Consider the following 22,671-nt stretch of genomic DNA (forward strand, 5'->3'; position numbering starts at 1 on the left):
TGAGGAAGTTTCCCTCGACTTTTAGATGCTCTATAGCCCGAAACTGCTCTTGTTAATGACACGATGACCAGAAAATCCTGCTGTTTAAATCACGCTACTGTGTATGTTTAAATCACGCTAGTAGATATCATGTCTTCACTGCTCAGAGGGTACATATGCCATTTACATGAACTGCACCACTGCTACTGTGATATCAATACAAACATCTTCTGGTGTCCACATCCACCCACTCACACAAACACAGCAAGTCGGCAACGTGGGGGAGTGACATGATTTGTGGTCCAGAGCTCTGCGTTTCTGTGTGATGATTAACTCACAGCAGGTGCTGGCTTGCCTGACAGTCCTTGGAGGGCTTCACAGGAAATACCAGATAATTACTTTTGGTAATAATGCCACACAATGAGGCATGCACCGAATCACAAGACCAAAAAGGATTAAAAAAAAAAACCAACAAAAATGTAATCAGAACAGTTGATCTTAGATCTGTCTTCTCTGATTGTGTGCATGTTAAATAAGTGCAAGCACGTGAAAGAAAGAAAAAGAAAATCATCATCAATGGAGCTGCAATATAGCAATTCACCATGGCAACAGGTGTGAAGTGTGATTTTGATCCAGGGTAAATGGTGTATCGTAATAATAATAATAATAATAATAATAATAATAATAATAATAATAATAATAATAACACAAAGTGCTCACATTATTCATTCACGTATATGATATGCACGTGTGGGTTCAAACACACACCAGCAGCGACGTCCTAAATCTGAGAAAAAAAATCAATGTTTTATCTTTAGCAGACTTGAATTACTTTCATGGATTATGAATGATTTTCTTACCGTACATTATAGTTATTTGCATATTCAAATACATTTGTTCAACTGTAAACCGATAGCGAAATGAAAAGGTGCCACAAGCAAATGTAATCGAAACAAAAAAAAACCTGGACAGTTTGATTTACTGTAAATGAATGAATACCTTAATTCCAACTAATCACAATAATATTGATAATAAGGCCAATAACGATGACAAGCTGTGCAAAAAGGAGTAAGAAGCAAGGTTTAAGCCCCTTCTCCACTAATTATCATCTTTCACTTTCACTTTCACTACTGAAGTTGATACATTGTTTCTTTAATAACAATATATTAAGTATATACACAGATGCATATACTGATGAAAAAATATCGCTATGGCAATATATCGCGATACTTTGTCGACCTATTCGATATTCAAAATTTGAATATTAAAAATATATAATATTAATATTTATTAAATACAGATTTATACATATATATATATATATATATATATATATATATATATATATATATATATATATATATATATATATATAATATTTATATGTATTCTTTTTTTTTAATCCAAATAATAAATCATGTTTCGGATGGCGTGTAAGTCCAGTATGACTTTATTGTATCCATGGGCTTAAATAGTATTGTTAATGTTCATTTCATATAATGTAAATAATATGAAAAACATGTGCAAATATGTTGTAACTTTAGCTTGTACAATAAAACGGCATGGGTAAGTTGAATTACATTGTTTTGACTCAGTTTGTCCCATGAATTATCACTAGAATCTGATGTACGTGCAACTTGGATTTTAAGATCCATAACGGCTTTTACAGTTTTCAGTGAACTATGTATAACATTGCAATATCGTATTGTGGCTCAAGTATCGTGATGCGTATCATATCGTAAGGTCCTTGGCAATACCCACCCCTACTAGATGGAGAGATGTGGAAGGTGAAGACAGCTTTATTTCTATATTCATCTTTTCCCCAGCTTAACTCCGCGTCAGAAATACAAAAAAAATAAAACATAAAGGGCTGTTTATAAATCCTGCTCAGTGGAACATTGGTTTTATTTCACCACACAGCAAAAGTAAACACAATTACTTCAACTGGGATTCTGGCCTTGAGGCATTGTGGGTACTTTCAGGGGTAATTGCCTAATTTTATAGTTCAGTGCAGAAGCTACCTTTTGCACTTAAGTCTTAAATTATATACCCAAGAACATGAGTTTGAAATAAACCAGCGCACACGTACTGGAGATGATGTGGGGAGCAGATACTGTACGTTGCCTGAAAGGATTGCAGTTCTTTTTAAATTGTGTATATTTTGCATTTCAGTGGAACATTGTTGATTGTTTTCTGTGTGTGTTAATGGAAAGAAGATAAATCCATAGAGCTCTCACGGTTAGTTTAAAATTGTTGTAAACAGGGAACCATTTCTGTTCCAGGACACAAGCGTCAGCGTTTTTTTGTGATTAGAATGTTAAAAATGAAATTGGCATGGTGATGTTAGAGATCCAAATTCTTTAGTCTTGACACCCATTCGCATGGTTTTTATACTGCAGCATAACTGATACCATTGTTGAATCATGAACCTCGTCCTTCACCGTGTGGAAGAAAGTTAAAAAAAATTAAATAAATAAAAAAGCCTTCTGCTCCAGATTCCTCAGGTGACTGAAAACAGAGTCTTCATTTAACATTGCCAGTAACCTTGATTACAGCGAAGAGGGCTATCCACATTCAGACGGGCCCTCGATGGGACAATCCTACTTAGACTGCTTCAGAAAAGAAAAGGTCACAAAGAATATTTTAAATGTATTGGTTGTGTGTAATAAGTAATGACTCACCATCGGTATGTGTGGTGAATCAAGTGAGTTTTACTGTATTTAAAAGAGAAAACCACACATTCTTTTTCAATTAAACATCTTAACTGCAGCACAAAGTTGTGATTACTGTAAAAACAGAACAACAACAAAAAAAACACCATGAGAAAGTTTTCCAAGGTAATGTAGATGCTGAAAATCAGATATTCATACAGAACAGCATCCACAAACTAGCAGTTAATGAAAGCTATCGTACAAGCTTGGAAAATCGAGCTAACAAACAAAGTAAATCAGCAGTGATTAATATTCCAAATAAAACAGAATCAACATTAATTTTGAATATTAGATTTCAGAACTACACCTCACATTTTAATAGGTGACAAAATCAGAAAGAGGCAGAAAACAAAACAAGAGGATTTTTTGTTTTTTGCACACCACCAAATTACAGACAGATGCATGCGGATAGGATAAAAATTGTCCCGTGACCTCAATATTGGTGGAAACAGGGCTAAGTAATTTGCAGTGGAACTTTTACATTACAAATCACAGTCATGGTGCGTTCCCACGGCATTAAAACCTCAGACGTCCTCCATGATTATTGCAAATTACAGCAGGTCCCCACATAATTTTAATCCAGTGCAAATCAGGCATTAGAAATACTTTCTTTCTGCTAAAGTTAATAATGCTTGGGAACAGGAGCTAGGCATAAGTATTTTAGACCAATATAGGAGCCAGTATACCTGCATAATGAGGTGACCCCTAAATTCAGTTTAAGGCATTCTACAGGATCCACTATTCAAAACCTTGACTGTCTGAAGTCTATCCACATGTCACAGATCGATGTGACGGTTGGCTTGTCTTAAAACTTGAAAGTGTTTCTTGATTTGGGTTGGGTTGTGGATCATTATGGGGCGATGGTGCGTCCTGAAGCCGGACCAGTTGAGAACCGTCAGTCTCCCAGTCACTCCATGGTTAAAGGATGTTAGGTCATTCCTTAAAATTAGAAAAGATAAATCCTAAATCCAATGGAAATCTGGACAATATTGATAAGTAATGAGACTATTTTATGAACTATTGTAAAAATCCCTGAAAAGCTTGCCACGTGACTGATTTACAACGTAAAAATGAAGGTAAAACCGAGTGAAAAACCTGTGTGTTGGTTACGTATGTTTACCGTGTATTTCCTCAATGAAAAGATTAACTAACAAAAAATAAAAAGATGTGTGAATCTCTAGCTGTGCTGAAGGATCCCTCTGAAACAAACAGGTTGGAAGTTAGGCCCCCTGTGTCCCACCTTCTGTTTTTAATGTGGAGGCTTTAAAGTGCACAAGCAACAATTCCCAACTCTGTTTGGAGTTGATTGCAAGCCTGTCTTGGGTTTTACTTTTTGCAATCAAATAAAAGTCTAAGTAAATGAAGGAATTGCTTTTTTTAATTTGCTTTCCAACTTGGGGCTGTATGACATTTTTTCCTTTTTTTTCAGTTTTAGTTTTTTTGTTGCTCTTTTCATCCTCGGTGGCCAAATAGTTGCACTTATGAAAACCGATTTTGACCCTCTGAAATCAGCGTGACGCACCTGCGGCGTGACGCAGCGAGGTCGTGACCTGAAGACGAACTTCGGTCGTACTCTGTATTGACTGACAAAAGTGTTGACTGGACAACAAGCGCATTCATTGGACAGCAGATATCAGGATCAATAGGACGTCTGATCAGATCTATGTGAACCAGTAGCTGGACGGGGCAGAGGTGTCAAGTAATGAAGTACAAATACTTTGTTACCTTACTTAAGTAGAAATGTTGGTTATCTATACTTCACTGGAGTAATTATTTTTCAGACGACTTTTTACTTTTACTCCTTACATTTTCACACAATTATCTGTACTTTTTATTCCTTACATTTTAAAAACAGCCTCGTTACTCTATTTCATTTCGGCCTTTAAAAAAAAACTATCCAGTTAAATTGCTCCATCCGGATAGAGTGAATTTGGTTGTGGTTGTTTCAGATGTTCTTGTCCAGTTTTGTTCTTACATCCGTTCCCTCAGATTCCTGCAACTAAACTTGGATGTACATTCCAATAAAGTTTAGGATAAATGATAACATGCCTCTGAAGTTTGACTTTTTGCACCATTACAATACTTATAGGCAACTAGTCATCATATCTCCTGCTCTCTGAAACACATGTTAATGCTCAATAGTACACATATATGGTTCTTTAATATATTTGCATTATACTAAGATGCATTCATTTTCAATGGCTTTTGTCCTTAATGGCTTTATTCCCCCTTACATTACTTTTACTTTTATACTTTAAGTAGTTTTGAAACCAGTACTTTTATACTTTTACTTGAGTAAAAAACTTGAGTTGATACTTCAACTTCTACAGGAGTATTTTTAAACTCTAGTATCTATACTTCTACCTGAGTAATGACACCTTTTGACACCTCAGGTAAGGGGTCACGATGGGGCACACGCAGTGTGTGAAAGTGTGTGTTTGTGTCTCTGTGTATCACCCAAAGCAAAGGCTCCCCGACTCATCAATATCCTCTCACCTCTCTGTCTTCCGTCTAGATGGTTTATAAGCCCTGGCTGTGTTCTCAGTACTTCCAGACCACCCAGACACACTGCAGCAACCGAATCCCCTGTGGCCAGTACTGCCTGGAGGTGCAACAGCGCTGCCCCTTTGTCCTGCCCGACAACGATGATCTCATTCATGGAGGCAGCCCCAGTTTTATATGCACAGGTAGGTACACATTAATCATCATACATGTTTGGCTGTTGGTTGGCTTCTTTGTTTTTCCCTAGTTGGCTCTCACCATGAGCAGATGGGGCTGAAGTTCTTTGTTGACTGAGGGATAAACAACATTAGTTTGTTAAATCCTGGGATTCAGAGCTACGAGTAATAGGCTTCTCTGATGCCTGCAGCTTACACTCAGGTTTTTCTTTTTTACGATGCAGAGGACATCTCCTGTTCATGGCCTGATGTTCAACCCAACAATACCTCCAACTTGTCCAATACCGAGTTGCTCTGTTAAATCATCATAACAGTTCCTCCCAGCACCAAAGCAAACAGCTCTGTGAAACTCTACATCCTAAATTGACATATCGTACTTCAGGAGCTTTTCCAGGGAAGGTTCGGGATGTTTTACCTTCAAAGGTTGTCGTGTTCAGAACTCCAGAGATGAAAGTTAAGTAACAGATTTGGAGGCAAATCCCGATCCTGGTTGATCCGGGACAGAAAAACACCTTGTGTTGATCGGCATTGGTGGAAAAAAACGATACTTCCAGCCCTGAACACGCCTACGGACAAACCTGCTCTGATCTGAATCCCAACCACACGATTTAAAATATCAGACAGATTTTCATGCTCTTGGTAAAGGAAGTGAGCGTCCATGTCCACGGCATGTTGATGCTGCCCACTGGTGGTCGGACTGAGCATCGGGTTCAAGTTACATCACAGCGAGAAGATTAAGCTGCAATGGCTGACTGATAAATTTAGTTTAGTCATTTATGGTGCAAGTATTTCTTGATGAGTTGAAGTTGCAACATCTCAAAATAGTTCCTATTTCATTTTGTCTGTTTTGCAACTGACAAAATGTTGAATTTTCAAATTGTCCTTGATATTTAGCTTTAAGAAAAATAAGAAAAACACATATTTTCCTAAAGCAGCGCAAGTTTGGTCCTGGTCTCATTTATAACTTTATTATAACACTTATTTTTATTTTTTGCAGTAGCGTTACTAAAATGCAGCATTTACAACATCAAGCTGGTTGCAGTCTGTTTCTGATCAGCTGAGTGTGATCTGTGAACACGGCAGCTGTTAACTCAGTGAGATGATAGGATTTAAATGCTCCATTTATCTGCTTCTTTTGCCGGCTGTATGAACATCGTGTGTTCACCGCAGTCAAATACGAGCAATAACAACTCACGACAGCACGGACGCAGGAGGAGACGGTGGTGCATTACATTTAAAAGAGGCTGTAAACCCAAGCTTCTTAGTACAGCAGAGGAATACAGGCGAGCCACAGTGACGTGTCAGGCCGGATGTGTGTGATTCTACAAAGTAAGTTGATGCAGTAATCGTTGATACACAATCCTCCAGCCGTGCTGAGAGTCTCTCACGTGTCTTTCAAGGTCGAGCTGCTGAATGAAAAACAAGACAAGGCAGAACAATGTCGTTGCAAGTTTTGAAAAGACGTTAAAGATTAATTACCGGTCTTTACTGTGTCACATTTAGACAAAACACTAAAAACAGGAACGTTTATACATAATGTATAATGATCCTATGTGATTTCTTGCTTGTATTGTTCTATCAGATGTAAGTCGCTTTGGATAAAAGTGTCTGCTAAATGACAGTAGTAGTAGTAGTAGTAGTAGTAGTAAATACTAATGCAGTGTTTGAGAGGATGAAAAAAAAATGATGGACACAAATGTGTAATAATGTTTTTTCTGTATCAGGTAACTAATCATTTATTATTTTAGCCATATTTGTACATAGAATAAAATAAAAAATACTAATTTTAAACAAAACTAGTTAATAATACCAAGTGTTTTACTCTTGCTTATCATTAAAAGTCCATTTCTTGCTTGTATTGTTCTATCAGATGTAAGTCGCTTTGGATAGAAGTGTCTGCTAAATGACAGTAGTAGTAGTAGTAGTAGTAGTAGTAGTAGTAGTAGTAGTAGTAGTAAATACTAATGCAGTGTTTGAGAAGATGGAAAAAAAATACATTTTAGCTCCAAAAATGATGGACGCAAATGTTTAATAGTGTTTTTTCTGTATCAGGTAACTAATCATTTATTATTTTAGCCATATTTGTACATAGAATAAAATAAAAAAAATACTAATTTTAAACAAACTAGTTAATACCAAGTGTTTTACTCTTGCTTATCATTAAAAGTCCATTTCTTGCTTGTATTGTTCTATCAGATGTAAGTCCCTTTGGATAAAAGTGTCTGCTAAATGACAGTAGTAGTAGTAGTAGTAGTAGTTGTAGTAGTAGTAGTAGTAGTAGTAGTAGTAGTAGTAGTTGTAGTAGTTGTAGTAGTAGTAGTAGTAGTAGTTGTAGTAGTAGTAGTAGTAGTAGTAGTAGTAGTTGTAGTAGTAGTAGTAGTAGTAGTAGTTGTAGTAGTAGTAGTAGTAGTAGTAGTAGTAGTAGTAAATACTAATGCAGTGTTTGAGAAGATGGAAAAAAAATACATTTTAGCTCCAAAAATGATGGACACAAATGTTTAATAGTGTTTTTTCTGTATCGGGTAACTAATCATTTATTATTTTAGCTATATTTGTACATAGAATAAAATAGAAAATACTAATTTTAAACAAAACTAGTTAATAATACCAAGTGTTTTACTCTTGCTTATCATTAAACGTCCATTTACACCAGTTCCTGTGGGATAAAAACAGGAGATGTCTAACTCACTCCTCTTCTCTCTGTGCCCCCCGACCCCACCGACGCCCCCAGGGTTGCTGGAGGACTACCCTTCAGGTGTCGACCCGGCCGCAGAGTGCTGCGACGTGCGGTGGGACTTGACAGCGGACAACCGTTCCAAGGGGACCCTGAAAAGAACTCACCCGTCATGCCAGCACCGTACCTCCCTCAGCTCCTCGGCAGCCTGCAGACTGTGTAACAGCCGGCTCAAACTCTGCCTGCTGGTCCTCGTCCTCCTACACACTGTTGCCAGCCTCACCGCGTCCCACAATGCAACAGGACTGGTCTTGCCCACAATCACGCCCCTGGAGGAGAGCCCCGCCAACGAGGAGTGATAGCGCTGCCGGGAAGGATGCGGCGGTTGTCCGGGGTGGGGGATTCCCTCACCATGGCAACCGCTGTGGAAAAACACAGCGACGGCTGTGTGGACAGCTGGAGCTGTGTGCCTGTGAACACTCTGCAACGCTGACAAATGCTGAACGCTTCGAGATGAAAGACGCATAAATCAATCAAACGACTAAGTAATTGAACAATTAAAAGACACTAAGGGATCTGAGATGTCCCTTAGGTAGGAAAAAGGGGACAATGCCACAGCCTTTTGTTGAGAGAGAAGCTCAGCAGTCTCCTGGCCGAGTTTCTCTCACTTCGCTTTTTTACACTGTGTTCCAGTTATTGGTTTCTGTTGCACTGGCTGACGACGACATAACACAATCATGTTCGCTCTCTAACGCTCATCCCTCGTCTTTGTTTCTGGGTCTCATGAAGGAAAAGCAGATGTTCTCTAAATCAGAAAGATAATGTGTATAAAACAGTATTAGCTGCAAGTGTGTGTGTGTGTGTGTGTGTGTGTGTTTGTGTGAGTGTGTGTGAGGTGGGGGCTTGTTTTCAAGCCTTACTGGTTGTGTGTGTGTGTGTGTGTGTGTGTGTGTGTGTTTGTGAGAGGCCGAGTGCATGCTCCTACCCCTGAATCCTACCTGACAGGCTGCTGCAGCTGCTGATTTGACGGAGACCCTTCAGGTGTGGTGCAGCTCCGCCGCGCTAGTCCGTTGGCCCCCATCCAATCAAACCTTCACTGGGGATTCAACGTGGTTCTGATGTCCTTGACGTTCTGTGTTTAACACGGGTCTAATGTCTTTTTTTCCCACTCTTTCTTTTCCTCGCTTTGTTTTGTGAGATAATGTTCACATTTCCAAGGATCAAAACCTTTCCGTATATTTGGCATTAGCTCTAAAGCTAGCAGATGTGCTCAGGAAGCGTTCCATCCAAGGTCGCCCGTTGTGTTCACCATGTTACCACGCAACAACCCGGTTGAGATTTAGTCCAGCACTTAAAACAAAGATGAGCATTTGGTTAAAAAAGCCAGATTTATCCAAACTTAACATTAAATGTCCAAAACAAATTGAATTAATTCGACGAATATTTCTTGTTTTAGAGCTTGGACATTGTTCTGCAACAACCCTGCATGTTCCCTCCTAAAGGCACGTGTGCTTCCACGTGGCCTCAGAAACATGTAGAGACACCTGAAGGCAACACCTGGTTGTGTTGTTGGTCCTTTGCTCCAGTGTAGAAAAGATGGAGCTCCCTGTGGACCAACATCTGTTATTTGTCCTACAACAGTCTGGTGACGCTATTCCCTCTGCTCTTCATCCGTGCTGCTTCTTCCCCCGTCAGTTTTGGCACTTTGTTCTTTTAGAGATCAAATCTTTTGTGGTCACCCCCTCCCCAGCTCAAGCTACCGTTCAATCAAACAGAATTTGACCCACGGGGTCGACGGTTTCCTTCGCTCTTAGTTAGAGTACCTCAAACTACCAGAAATTACTTTATTATAAACCTTCTTGTATGTATTCAGTAGTTACGAGGCTAATGTGGTTTAATCTGGCAGAAACTGACCTGCACAAGCGGCTCAAAAAACAAAGTACATTTTTCTTTGCATGTTTTCAAAATTTACAAAAGATTTGCATGTTGGATGATAAGTGTTGAGGAAAAAAAAGGAAAATAGTCCCATGATGAACACAAGCGGGCAATTGGTGCATTAGTCAGGCATGAAGTCGTGCAGGTGCTCCTTCAGTGTTTTTTTTTTAATTTAAAGCTGGATTCAACAGGAAATCCAAAAACAATCTGACTGTTGCTTTTCACTTGGTAACTAACAAATGTGAAAAAACACAACTATTTTTTGTACTTCAAAGATGTATTAGTTTGTTGAGTAAAATGTTATTATCAGAAGCAAAAGTTAAACTGCAGCGAAATCCAAGTTTTGCTAAAACAGGAAATAATTAAGATATGACAAGGCTATGTCACATGACCAAAATATTACAAAAATAATTATTTCACCCTCTCTGGATATGATAAATTAAATTATCATAGTTCGGGTTAAAGCTTTAGGATGAGAAAAAACAACAATATTTTACAAAAAAAACATAATGGCAAGAGCATCAGGAGGAGGGGTCATCAAAGCCACTCTATGAAGCAATATCACTTCCGACCACATGGGGGCGTATTGAGCTCATATAGTACATTTTAGTCCAACCGGAGGTTCGATCTCATGATCTGTGATGTGCCGCCCCCATGTGGACAGACCCGGTACTGCTGCATAGAGGGGCTTCAAAATGAGTTGATCAAGCTTGACTAAATGTTGCATCTGAAACTTCCAAACGTAAAATTTAAAACAAGTACAAATAAAGTGATTTTTATCTCACTAAACAAAAACATGTATCCTAACCAAGCCTCACTTCAGAGCCTGGCCACTTTTAAGCCATGTGGTTCGGTAAATCTAACTGACATTGGGATCACACAACCGATGGACTTAGCACAGTTGCTTTGTATTAAGAATAAGAATATATACATATATATCTAAAAGTACTATCCCTTCAACGTCTCATCTGCAGCAAGCTGTGGCTTCACTCTTATGAAGATTTATGATCTAATATTACTTTATAAGCTAATATTGACTTCAAAATGAATTGCTGATTTTTTTCATCACAAAAGAAAGAGACAGAATTTAATATTTGCCCCTGAACCAGAACAGATAGGGGAATTTTAACCTCAGGCCAAACATTCAAAGGCAGCATGGTGACTGGATGTTATCTTTAATGTTTTTACAGCAACGGCAAAAAAAAAAACAACAAAAAAAATTTAAAAACCAGCATGCTACCTGCAAATACACAGGTTTGTTACTTTAAATCCCTCTTCCTGCACCATTACAGGGAGCATGTGTTATGAGATTTGTGCCGAATGACATTCCACATCCCATTAACAAAGTGATGGTTCGAAGTCAGTTTGTTTCTCTTGGATCAAAATGCGAGACACGGAGCACAAAGTGCACGTGGAGGCCCTGTAAAGTTAAGATAAACTCTACTAAAGAGAATCAAACCGGAAGAACCACATCTAATCCCAAGTTAACTCCCGTCAGACACTCACCGTCTTGTATTTTCTCTCCTCCAAACATCAAACTAACGTTTCATTATGAAAAGGGCTTGTTCAGATTTCCAGTACAGACGTCATCATTCACGGACTCAGACATATACTCCAGTACATCTGCATCGTAACTGCTGTCAGAGTGACAAATGTCTCATATCTTCTTTGTAAACTAATATAACGTCAGTGCAAAAGCGATTTCACTAGCTGTTATTTAAAATCAGGAACAGGGAAAGGAGCATGTCATTGTTTCAGCAAGCACCAGGACTTTCCTGAAAGTGGACCAGCGCGTGATCAGAGAGGACCGGCGTGACCTCAAGGGCTGACTTCCGCTTTGCTTTCTGCTTTTATTTCTGTCTCCTTGGTGAACACGGCTGTTAGATCAGGTATCTGCCAAAGATAAGCAAACGTTGCTGGTTGCTGGATTTATTTTATTGTATTTTTGTCCCCACACTCTCTCTTCAACGAAGGTTTGAGATGCCCGACAAGCTATCTGATGTCAACGATTTTATCACGAGGCTGACGTAGGGATCCCAAAATCATCATTATTCCGACAAAGTCATGATAAAAATGATGCTGATTTATTATGACATTTGCTGCTTAAGTCCTGCCCGGACGTTATTATTCCTGCATGCATGAAATACGATCCCAAATGAGTGGAAGTTGGGATGTTAATGAGAATGTTACAGGAGGGGGGGGTGAAGAAAAACACTCAGTGATTCTGACATTTACTTTGAGTTTTATTTCTTTACAGAATACAGGAACCCAAATCATCTCAGATTCTTATATTTCATTATCTTCATTTCAGTTGACAATTTCAATCTGATTTTGCGATTCAGGCCTGCGACACATTCCAAGAGAATTCTAGGAGAGGAAAACGTTTACCGAAATCAGTCCCTCGCGCAACATTTCAACACTTTCTGTCTCTGAGAACACAAAGTCAGGAAGAGTTTCATTCATTCTGGAGGTGTGCGACAATACCTTATGTCCATTGTTGCATGTATTGTTCCAACATCCTCCACACATGTTCTGTTGAGGACTCATCAGGACAGCAGGCCGGGCCGGTACCCTGTTCTTGCTCAGCCATGCTTTTTGTAATACGTGTGCAAAATGCATCTTCTTCTAAAACGCATGGATGTCCCTGGAAAAGGGCTTAAATATTGTTCTGAAAACCCTGTGTACTTTTCTGCACAGATGCCGCCATCAGAGAAGGTTAAATGACCTTTGCAGAGGATGCTGAGACAGCGCCGTGAGATCTCAGAGCCTCGGCTTGGTGCTGATAACAGTTCCTTTTTTGTCTTTGAGCACATTTCTTCCAAAAAAACAACAACCTTGGAGTACTGCATCACCTGACCACAGTTCAGGTCTCGACTATTGAGTCATCCATCCCAGACGCCTAACATTGAGCACTTTTTCATTTATACAGTAAAGTTTTAAATGGTGTTTGTACATGTAATTCCTTATTGTAGGTTTCCCGATCCCTCGGCCATGTAGTCCACTATCCATCCTTTGACCTCTGCTTACCCGAGTCAGAGTCACAGAGGCCTCTGTTTCTATTGTCTTCCCATCTTTCCGCCTCAGTCTCAGCTTTTCTTTGATGTTGCTTTCGAGCCAAATTCATGATCACAATCACCTGTTGATGTCACTTCCTTTAAAATAGCATCTTTATTTTTCGCTGCGTCATTATCATTAAATTTGCCAACTTTTCTGGAGTGTGTTGCAGGTCTGAAGTGCAGGAATGGGTGAACAGGCTATTGACAAGTTGGCAAGAAACCCACTAAAGACAAAGAAATAAAACTCAGGATAAATGCAAGATTTTCTGGGTTTATTTCTTATTTCCATTTCCCATATACTCACAACATGCAGTGATTTGAGGTTGTACTTAATTCTCCATTTATCCATGTCCTCCTTGGATGATGGGCGGATGCTGCTACACCACCTCTCGCCACTAGATGGCGGCATAGTTCCCCTTTTTCACATTAGTGCAGCTGATGCTGAAGGCTTAACAACACAGGGACGATCACGTGTCCAGGAATCAGGACGGCTTATTTCTTTACTCTCCTACCTGATAGTTTATGGATGAAAAGGTGCAGCTTACTGTTTTTCTTGCTTTCTTTTTTAATTTTGCTCACTGGAGACCTCATCAGGACATTGGGGTCATCCAGGGTTCACCTACAGCTCTGAACCTGTGGGAAAAGTTGTGTAAAAAAGCTGTTTTGGACATGTTTACCACCAAATCTGAATAGATTAGTGGTAATTATAAATGTTCTTGCTTTAGTCTTAAGAACTAACTCCCACCCCACAGCATGAAATGAGATGGGATATGATAATGACCCACTGTGAAGCTGGGGCCTACTTTTAAAAATAAATACTCAAATCTGTCATAATACACTGCAGTTAACTTTAAAAAAAAAAAAGTTAAAATAAGAATGAATAATACACAGCCAGTGTTGTGGACAAATAAAGAAGGTCGGCAGCACTTAGATCACTTTTACGGTGGCCTTCCGATCCTCACCAACAACACATTGCGAGATCTTCATAAAAAACCTGAAACACTTTCATGTGATCTCATGTCAACAACCATGCTGTGATTTCATAATCATCACGAACCGGCGTTCGCTCAAACACACGTTTGCACCAACAATGAGTTTCAAGATTTCATCACAACATTTGACTGATCTGAATATCTAATTTGACTTTTGTTGACAGCGCAGGAATGCAGGCAGCCTTTACCACATGGTTATTATTAATATAATTACTGTTATTATTTAACAGTGTTTGTCTACTGCATCGTACTGAGAGGGAAACGGCCCTGTAGATTCAGCAGTAGGGGTTGGAGGGTCTGATCCGCCGTGCTCCCCAACACATGAACCCACAGAAATCGTTATTTTTTCGTTTCTGCCTTTGCGCACGCCCACTGTTACGGCTTCTGGCCTCTCCCCGCGCGTCCACTCCTCCGTCCGTCTTCACCGTAGTCCCGTTCTCTCTCCTGTGGATCTATGCAGAAGCCCATCCTTGTCTTGGTTGTAAATACGTTACCTCGTGTGCTGAGCAATGTTTGGAGCCTCCACGCGGAAACTTGAGTTGGTGTCACGCTCTTACTTTCATCTACTTCTCCTCCTCCTCCTTTATGTTTTTATTTGAGTGTCTGAATCACTGATGTTTTAGGAAAGTGTGGTGAAACCAACAGACCTGTCCTCAGTTTCACGACCTTGTTGTGAAAGGTTGTGGCTCTATGTGTGTGCGTGCGAGTGTGTGCGTGTGTGTGAAAGCAAAAGATTTATAATATCAGAGGTGAAAAAAGGTTTAAAGACATAGAGTTATCATGGCGATTATGATTATTATGATTACTATTATACTACCAGTATATTGTAATATTATAGATGCTTTAGTTCAAGTAACTTCTTTCATTTTTTTTACAAACGACTTTGATGAAATGATTTATAAAAGCAGTCTCACGAGTCACAACCTTTTCAAAAAGTATGAAAACTACTGCTACAATGATTAAAATTGTGTTCTGATGAAAATAAATACAGACATATAATCTGTTCCACTGTTGTGTTTATTTATATATATGTTTGGACTATTTTTAAATAAAGCTGCAAAAGCAACTGCAAAAATGAAGGCAGTGTTAAATAGAGCTAATTAGAAACGTGAAACTGATACTGGAAGCCTTTCTGAAACTCTTTACCAAGGCTTCGCTCAACAAAAGTAATTCCAGGCAGTGAACCCTGGTTGTTTTCTTAATAATAAAACACTTGAGTTTTGGCATCCAGGATCTGATCTAATCAATGTCATACGTAGAGGTCTTGGGGGAGATGAGCATAACTCCACCCTGCCTCGGGACCCGGAGCCTCCAGGTGGAGGTTTTCTGTCTCATGAGCAAAGAATCAGAACATTTTCTTCATAAATATTATTATTTATTCATTGTTAAACTTTTTTTTTCCATATTTGCGTCTCATGAAAAAAAAGTTTGCTTTATCGGGGCCACAATGCCACTTTACATTTACAATAAAATATATAAATCCCATTTTCAAAAATAACCAATCAAACCAATGCGATTATTTACCTGGTCGATTTCATGTTTAACATTTTTTTGAGCCGATTAAATACTGATGACAGCAGTGATTTCATTTTGTCAAACTTTTAAAGAGCGACAGATTCAATCTGTGGCATCTTGTGTTTATTGGTGGTACTTATTTCATGTAAGAACAGACATTTGGATGATTTAAATAAATGAATAATCATGTGGGATTTTCATTTACAATAGAACCCAAATCGATAAGTGTAATCAGATTTTCTGTGTAAGTGAAGCCATACACACTACCACACAAATACAAACTTTTTTTTACGATTAAAATGCACATACTGTATATGCTTTAGGTTTTACTAAAGTTGGTATTAATCAATAATATATATGCAGACAAGTGGAAAAAGAATTAAAGCTGCAAGCAGCGATGAACGGGCCCTCGTGCGTGCAAATTTTCACCAATAAAAGGCAAGGACTCAAAACTAAGTCCGACACCACCCATGACTCTTTATGTCAAACCATTCAAAAGTTATTGCAGAAAATAGGAACTATCACATATCGACCAATCAGAAGAAGGGGCAGGGCTAATTCATGCCAATGAAGGTCGAGAACTCAATACCGAGTCCGATGACACCACCAACGAGTCTTTATGTCAAATCATTCAAAAGTTATGGCAGAAAGTAGGAACTATCAAATATGGAACAATCAGGGCCGCTCGGTGGCGCAGTGGGTTAAGCAGCGGCTCATATACTGAGGCTACAGTCCTCCTGCAGCGGTCGCAGGTTCGAATCCTGGCCTGCGCACCTTTGCTGCATGTCATCCCTGTTCTCTCTCTCTACCCCTTTCATATCTGCAGCTTGAATAAAGGGCCACTAGAGCACAAAAAAAAAAAAAATATGGGCCTATCAGATGAAGGCAGGGTGCGCTTTTTGGCATCTATCGTCGCCACGGTAACGCTTTTGACTGAGAAAAAAGTAATTTGCATTGTCGCAGGATGAAGACGCACATTTTGATGTATAACACACCTGGGTGCACGTTACGGCCGAAGAAATGGCATAAATTGAGCCAAAATTACACGATTAATTCAAAATGGCCGACTTCCTGTTCGGTTTCGACCATGGCGCCAAGAGACTTTTCTTTAAGTTGCCATTAAAACCATTAAATATCACATTTTTCGCCAGGCCTGGCTTGCGTGCAAAATTTGGTGACTTTTGGGGCACGTTTAGGGGGGCAAAAAGGCCCTCATTTCGTCGGAAGAAAAATTAAAACAACGAGAACGAGAACAACTCCTACAGATACAATAGGGCCTTTGCACTGTAAGTGCTCGGGCCCTAATTACTTTTGCAGTATCTTTAATCATTAGCTATCAACACTGTGAGGCTCTGTCCAAAGGGTTTTGTCTGAATGTGATAAAACCGTCGGAAGAAAAACGATAAAAATACATACAGATACAGATACAATAGGGCCTTCGCACTGTCAGTGCTCGGGCCCTAAAAAAGAGAGAAAGAGAGAAGCCATCCCAGTAGAAAAACAGACAACACACAGTTCCTCCTATAACCACAAGGGGGCAGTTAAACCACATGAAATGGAGCTTGCACTAATGTAACTCAAATCAGACAATAAAACAAAAGTTTCCTAGGTAATAAAACGGATCATGATCAAATACTCGAGTCGACTTATTTCCATACCATCTGAAAAAAAAAAAGATTTATTCAGAATTACTTTATTGCACGTATATTTAATCCATTTATACAGTCTACATACGTTCACTGTGAGCTGAGAGCGAAGCCCCCAGGATATATCCTTCCAGTCATGAATGATGAAACTGCTGACCACGTTCCACGCAGGGCAGTAGGGTGAAATGCATGTTCTCATATCTTAATATTTAATGTCACAGCGGTGACATTTGCTCAGCTGGTTATCTGGCGCCGGTGGATCTACCGGGTTTACATAATGACATGCACAAATCTGAAAATGAAGTCACAGATGCTTCCAATCCTCGCTTTATTGAGTGTCACGGAGATGCACAAGCTCCTACAGTATCTATACAGCCAACAGACATGCAGAAAAACTGTGCTCTAGTGGAATTACCCTGCTGTAATGTGCTATTGTAATGGTGGATTATAAATCGGAAGAGCAAGAGCACATTCTTGTCGGCCTTCCGGTCCGAGCCAGTGACCCTTCCAGCTCGGATTAAAGCCCTCATTCCTATTTCAGCTTGTTGGGAGGATGAAGTGCTCAGTTGACTAATCCTCGACTACAGTAGGTTGCCAACAGTCGGCGTCCAATATTCCCCATGTCATTGAAACCGCAGAGTCTGAGGATGTGTGCAGCTAAAGGGCCTCGTGTTTGCAGGGGAAAAGCTGATTGCTGGGTTCAACACTCATAACCGTGAAGACGGATGAAACAGTGAGGTCCGATGGGAATGGAGCGGTCTCGCTTGGTCAGTTTGGGATCAGAGGAGGTTTCAGGCACCTCATATCAACAACACATCAAGCACATCAAATTAACGCCAAAAGCCGACTTTTCCCTGCAGGACATCAATGCTATAGCTGAACAAAGCAATAAATAAAATACTGCATCATCTGATATCAACTTCATTTATTTATTTATTTATTACGGATCCCTACGGAGCCCCTCTGGTGACATTTGAAAAAAATAAAATAATGCGTGGCCACGCATTAATCATCTCGTGGCCACGCATTTATCATCTCGTGGCCATGCATTAATAACTCGTGGCCACGAGATAATCAATGCGTGACCACGAGATAATTAATGCGTGGCCACGCATTATTTTATTTTTTTCAAATGTCACATGTTATTACTACACTCGCTGTAACAATACTCTTGCTCTTTAATATAAATAGACTATAATTACCGTTATTAATGATGAATAACCATCCCACCAAGGAAGTTGCATCCACGAAGTCCAGACAGTAGGTTATAATGCCATCCACCAGTAAAATAATGCGTGGGCACGAGATACATAATGCGTAACCACGCATTAAGAATTCGTGGCCACGCATTGATTATCTCGTGACCATGAGATATTAACTCGTGGCCACGAGTTACTAATGCGTGGCCACGCATTATTTTATTTTTTTCAAATGTCACCAGAGGGGCTCTGTAGATCCCCATTAGTTCTCACTGCAGTGAAGACTATTCTTCCTGCACACATTGCACACATCAAAGAATAATATACAATCCTTACAATTAAAACACAATTAAATCTAAACAAAAATTATCTGAGATGTAATGGAATTCAACCCTTAAATTGTTGAAACAAGCCAGAACCAAACAACAAAAATATTCCATTCTACACATTCAGAATTTCAGAAACTTCATGAAAATAGGTGAAATATAAATGAGCACAAACAAATCTCAGTGGAAATGGATTTACATTTGGATGCTAAGCTTGCAGAATGAAACCGCTTCAGAGTTTCGGTACTATCAGATTTAAAATGATAAACTGAAGTCAGTCCCATCTTTATGGATCAGGCAGGAAGGTGCTGCAGCGTGTTTTCACTTTAGGTTAGGAGAAGAAGGAGCTACGCATCAGGGGAGCGGCGAGCGAGATAAAGGGGGTTATGATAAAGGTTAAATAGTACTCATGAATAAGGATTAAAGCTTCCGCCCTGTGAGCCAGGCTCCAGCTACTCGACTCGGAGGTACTGTAGATGAGAAGAAGTCACATTTAAAAGGACTACTGATGGAAAAGTTAAAGCTATTTAAGTATGTGAGAGCTTTGAAAAAGATGTGTATGAAGGCTAAAATCACTGAAAGGCTAAAAACAAAATCTAAAAATCAAGCTGAGCTTGAACTGGGGGCAGCGGGGAGGGAAGGAGGGGGGCATTAATAGATAAAAGATTTATTTCAAGAGTTAATGAGATCAGGAACCGTTGCAAGATACCAAATATAATTTACAGATTACAAAACAAAAACCTTGAGTTGATGCAGAAGTCAGCTCCCGCCGACTCGGTTGGTAGAAAAGAACAGGAGACAAATGTTTAGTAGTTAGGATGACATTTTTTATTTTTTTATTAACCGTTATTCATACAGGTAAAATCTCATTGAGACCCAGGGTCTCATTTACAAGAGAGATCTATTTTATGTAGATAGTAGAAAAACACAAAGTTACAAACTAACTGAACGTAAAAGAGACAAAAATACAATTAATAATAATAAAATTAAGGGGGGGGGGAAAGGAACTATAAGTAGAGTACATGTGCCACACCAGTCTTCCTACAAGTAATTTGAAGACCCGTAGCGACATAAAACTGGACATCTTGAGGTCTTGAAGTTCAGGACGGACTGAGGGGCAAATGAGGTGTAATCCAGGGACGGAGGCTACAATCAGACTGTTTCCATGTCAAGTATGTGGACAAATAGGAGGGGAGTAGTCCAATGGTGGAGTTATAGACAAATAGATACCAGTGGGCGGTTCTGTGAATGGAAAGTGAGAACCAGTCAGTGAGAGAGTATAATGTGCTATGATATGTAAGGGGTTTACAACCAGATCTGTGATAACCAGCATCCAGTAGATGTAGGGAGTGAGCAGAAGCATTCATATAAACAACATCGCCATAATCCAGGAGTGGCAAGAAAGTGGCTGCAACAATACATTTTCTTGCTTTAAAAGAAAAACAGGCTCTATTTCTAATGAAAAACCCCAGCTTTAATTTAAAATATAAATAATGAAACCTATTCTGAGCAAGCGGAGGCTGGGAGAAATGTTCCATCACGGCTCGTACCTGAAGTACCTGAAGGAAACTGAAACAGGATATTTGCTCATCAAGAGCGATCTGAATCAATTTTGACAAATCACAGCCTGATGGCACGAGAATTGACCATAATGATGTCTGTAGGGTTCCTTTCTTCTGATTGGGGATCCTTCTGAAATGATGTCCTCATTAACTAGTTATTTGTCCCCAGGAGATACGTACTTTTGTCTAATTATCTTTCAAGTACCTCGTTTTCTTTCCAGCTCCACAGTCTTGTCTCCCGCGTCCTCAGAAAGATCAAGATGCTGAACGCTGGAAACTGAGTGAGGATGCTTTTCCCTCGAGGCGGGATTAAAGCTCCGGATCTGCACGGTTGCTTCTATAAGCTTCAGTTTCAAAACTTAAAAAAAATATTTTATTGTTCTTTTTTCTTTCTTCCTTTTTTGTTTGAATATTCACTATGTGAGGATGTTTTAGATTAGATTAGATTAGATTAAATTGTCCTTTATTTCTGCCTCAATGGGGAAATTTGCTTTGTGCAGCAGCAGTACACTCAACAAACACATGCAGGGAAAGTGTAAAAAAAAGGAAAAAATATATAATTACAAAATATAAACAGTATATACTTTGGAATGAAAAATAAAAAAAGTAGTGCAGTACAGGAAAGAAAGAAAAACTATACTATTTTGCACATGTATGTCTCTGTAAAGCACATGTTTGTCTCTGTAAAGCCCTTGCCATGCCTAAAGTGTCATGACTTTGGTGTTTTAATACCTTATTTAGCATCTAAATTGACTTACTGACCTATCAGTATTATGTTTTTATGCAGTTTAAATCTGCAGCTGAGCTCCGGTTCCCGTACAGCTGATTCTCAACAGCCATTGGCTCGTCTGTCTTTAGGGGCGGGTCTTACCAACAAGTCATATGTGGTCAAACGGTAAATATTCCCGTCAGGGGTGAAAACGCAGAGGGTTACAATTACATTGATGTTTTTAGGTGGGTCTTATTCACACAAGTGGGATTAAAGACATTTTGGTGCTGGCCCTATTCATAGCATTAAATTAAGTCCTCCAGGCTGCTCCTCCAGATGTGGGCATGACTGTAATCGCTCGTAATGGAGAAAGTGACTTATCCCTTTAAGCCTTTGAAATCTTCAGTTACATGATGAGATAAATAGACGTGTACTCAAGGTTGATTCATTCAGCCATTTTCTACGCCCGCCTCCTCCTGTTCAGGGTCACCGGGGGGGGCTGGAGCTTAACCCAGATGTCCTTGGTGATAGGTGAAGTGTCCCCTGAGGAGGACCCCGGTCCATCACAGGACCGATGGGGAGGAAAACAAGACAAACAACCTCCCACACTCATACGTTTAGAATGACCGCTCCGGAAAACAGGGTTTTTTTGAATCTGATATGAAGCTGGAATAACTTAAGAACGTCTTTATAAGCCACTAAAATGTGTGTAAGTGTACATTCTGGGGTTTGGACTTGTCTCCATGAGCGGTTCCGATACAAGTGCTGTATATTAATATGTCAACATATCATCTATCAGGGTCATCACATCGAGCAGGAGGCAGAAAAAAGTGGGAGGCAAGAAAACCCACTTTTTTCCAGTTTCATATCGTTTGGACCAGATATGGTCCAAACGTCAAGCATCACTTCCTAGGTCCTGCTTTGGAAATGAGGTGCGTCAGGGAATCGACTTTCCAAGCCTCCGTCTGTCCTCGATGAAACTGAACAAAAAGATAACATAAAATGCTGTCGAACCAACAACCTGCCAGCAAAAATTACAATGGAGGAAAAGTTAGTAAGATAAGGGTGGCTCTGTTGCTACATTAGGCTGAATGTAATAAATGTAAAGTCACTAAGCATAACATTTTCTATTATTCATCAGTCAAAGTCATTTATTTTTTTGTCTGGCGGTATTTAAGAGAGAAGGTCAGAGCAGGTGTCAATGAACCCGGAGAGGGAAGCCTCTTTAATAAAACATCACGGTGAGTCAGTGACTCCAGGAATGTGCTTCAGACACGGCGTCTGTCTGGACGTGTTTCTGCTGGTCCATTCGGGCCCGTTCCCCACAGACAGAACCAAGGCTGCGTGGGTGCACCAGGGATGTTAGATACATCTGATTACAACAACAAAATATAACTGGAATAGCTGCGAGTGATGATCACCAGGCTCCTACAGCGTTACTTCTTCTGACTTTAGAAAAACACATCTTGCAACCTTTAACCATTATAAGCATTTTATTTGTTTTCTTTTTTTTCTTCTTTTGTCTGCATACATATTAATGGTCAATACCAAGTTGGTATAAACCTAAAGCATATATATGCATTTTAATATATAATCAATTTAATATAAAACATATACCGTATTTTCTGCATTATAAGGCGCACCTAAAAGCCTTTAATTTTCTCAAAAACCGGCAGTGCGCCTTATAAT

The 22,671-nt window shown here is 39.5% G+C and overlaps 1 protein-coding gene across 1 annotated transcript in view; it reads left to right on the forward strand.

Annotated features, from left to right (window-relative positions):
• Positions 1 to 8,909, forward strand: part of LOC133446405 (NALCN channel auxiliary factor 1) — a 133,516-nt gene extending 124,607 nt beyond the window's left edge. Inside the window, exons 2-3 of the mRNA XM_061724430.1 lie at positions 5,206 to 5,377; positions 8,100 to 8,909. Coding sequence (XP_061580414.1) covers positions 5,206 to 5,377; positions 8,100 to 8,401 — 474 coding nt within the window. The 3' untranslated portion in view covers positions 8,402 to 8,909. The remainder of the gene's footprint in view (positions 1 to 5,205; positions 5,378 to 8,099) is intronic.
• Positions 8,910 to 22,671: the final 13,762 nt, after the last annotated feature.

This window comes from Cololabis saira, chromosome 6, assembly GCF_033807715.1.
Source record: "Cololabis saira isolate AMF1-May2022 chromosome 6, fColSai1.1, whole genome shotgun sequence".
Lineage (NCBI taxonomy): Eukaryota > Metazoa > Chordata > Actinopteri > Beloniformes > Belonidae > Cololabis > Cololabis saira.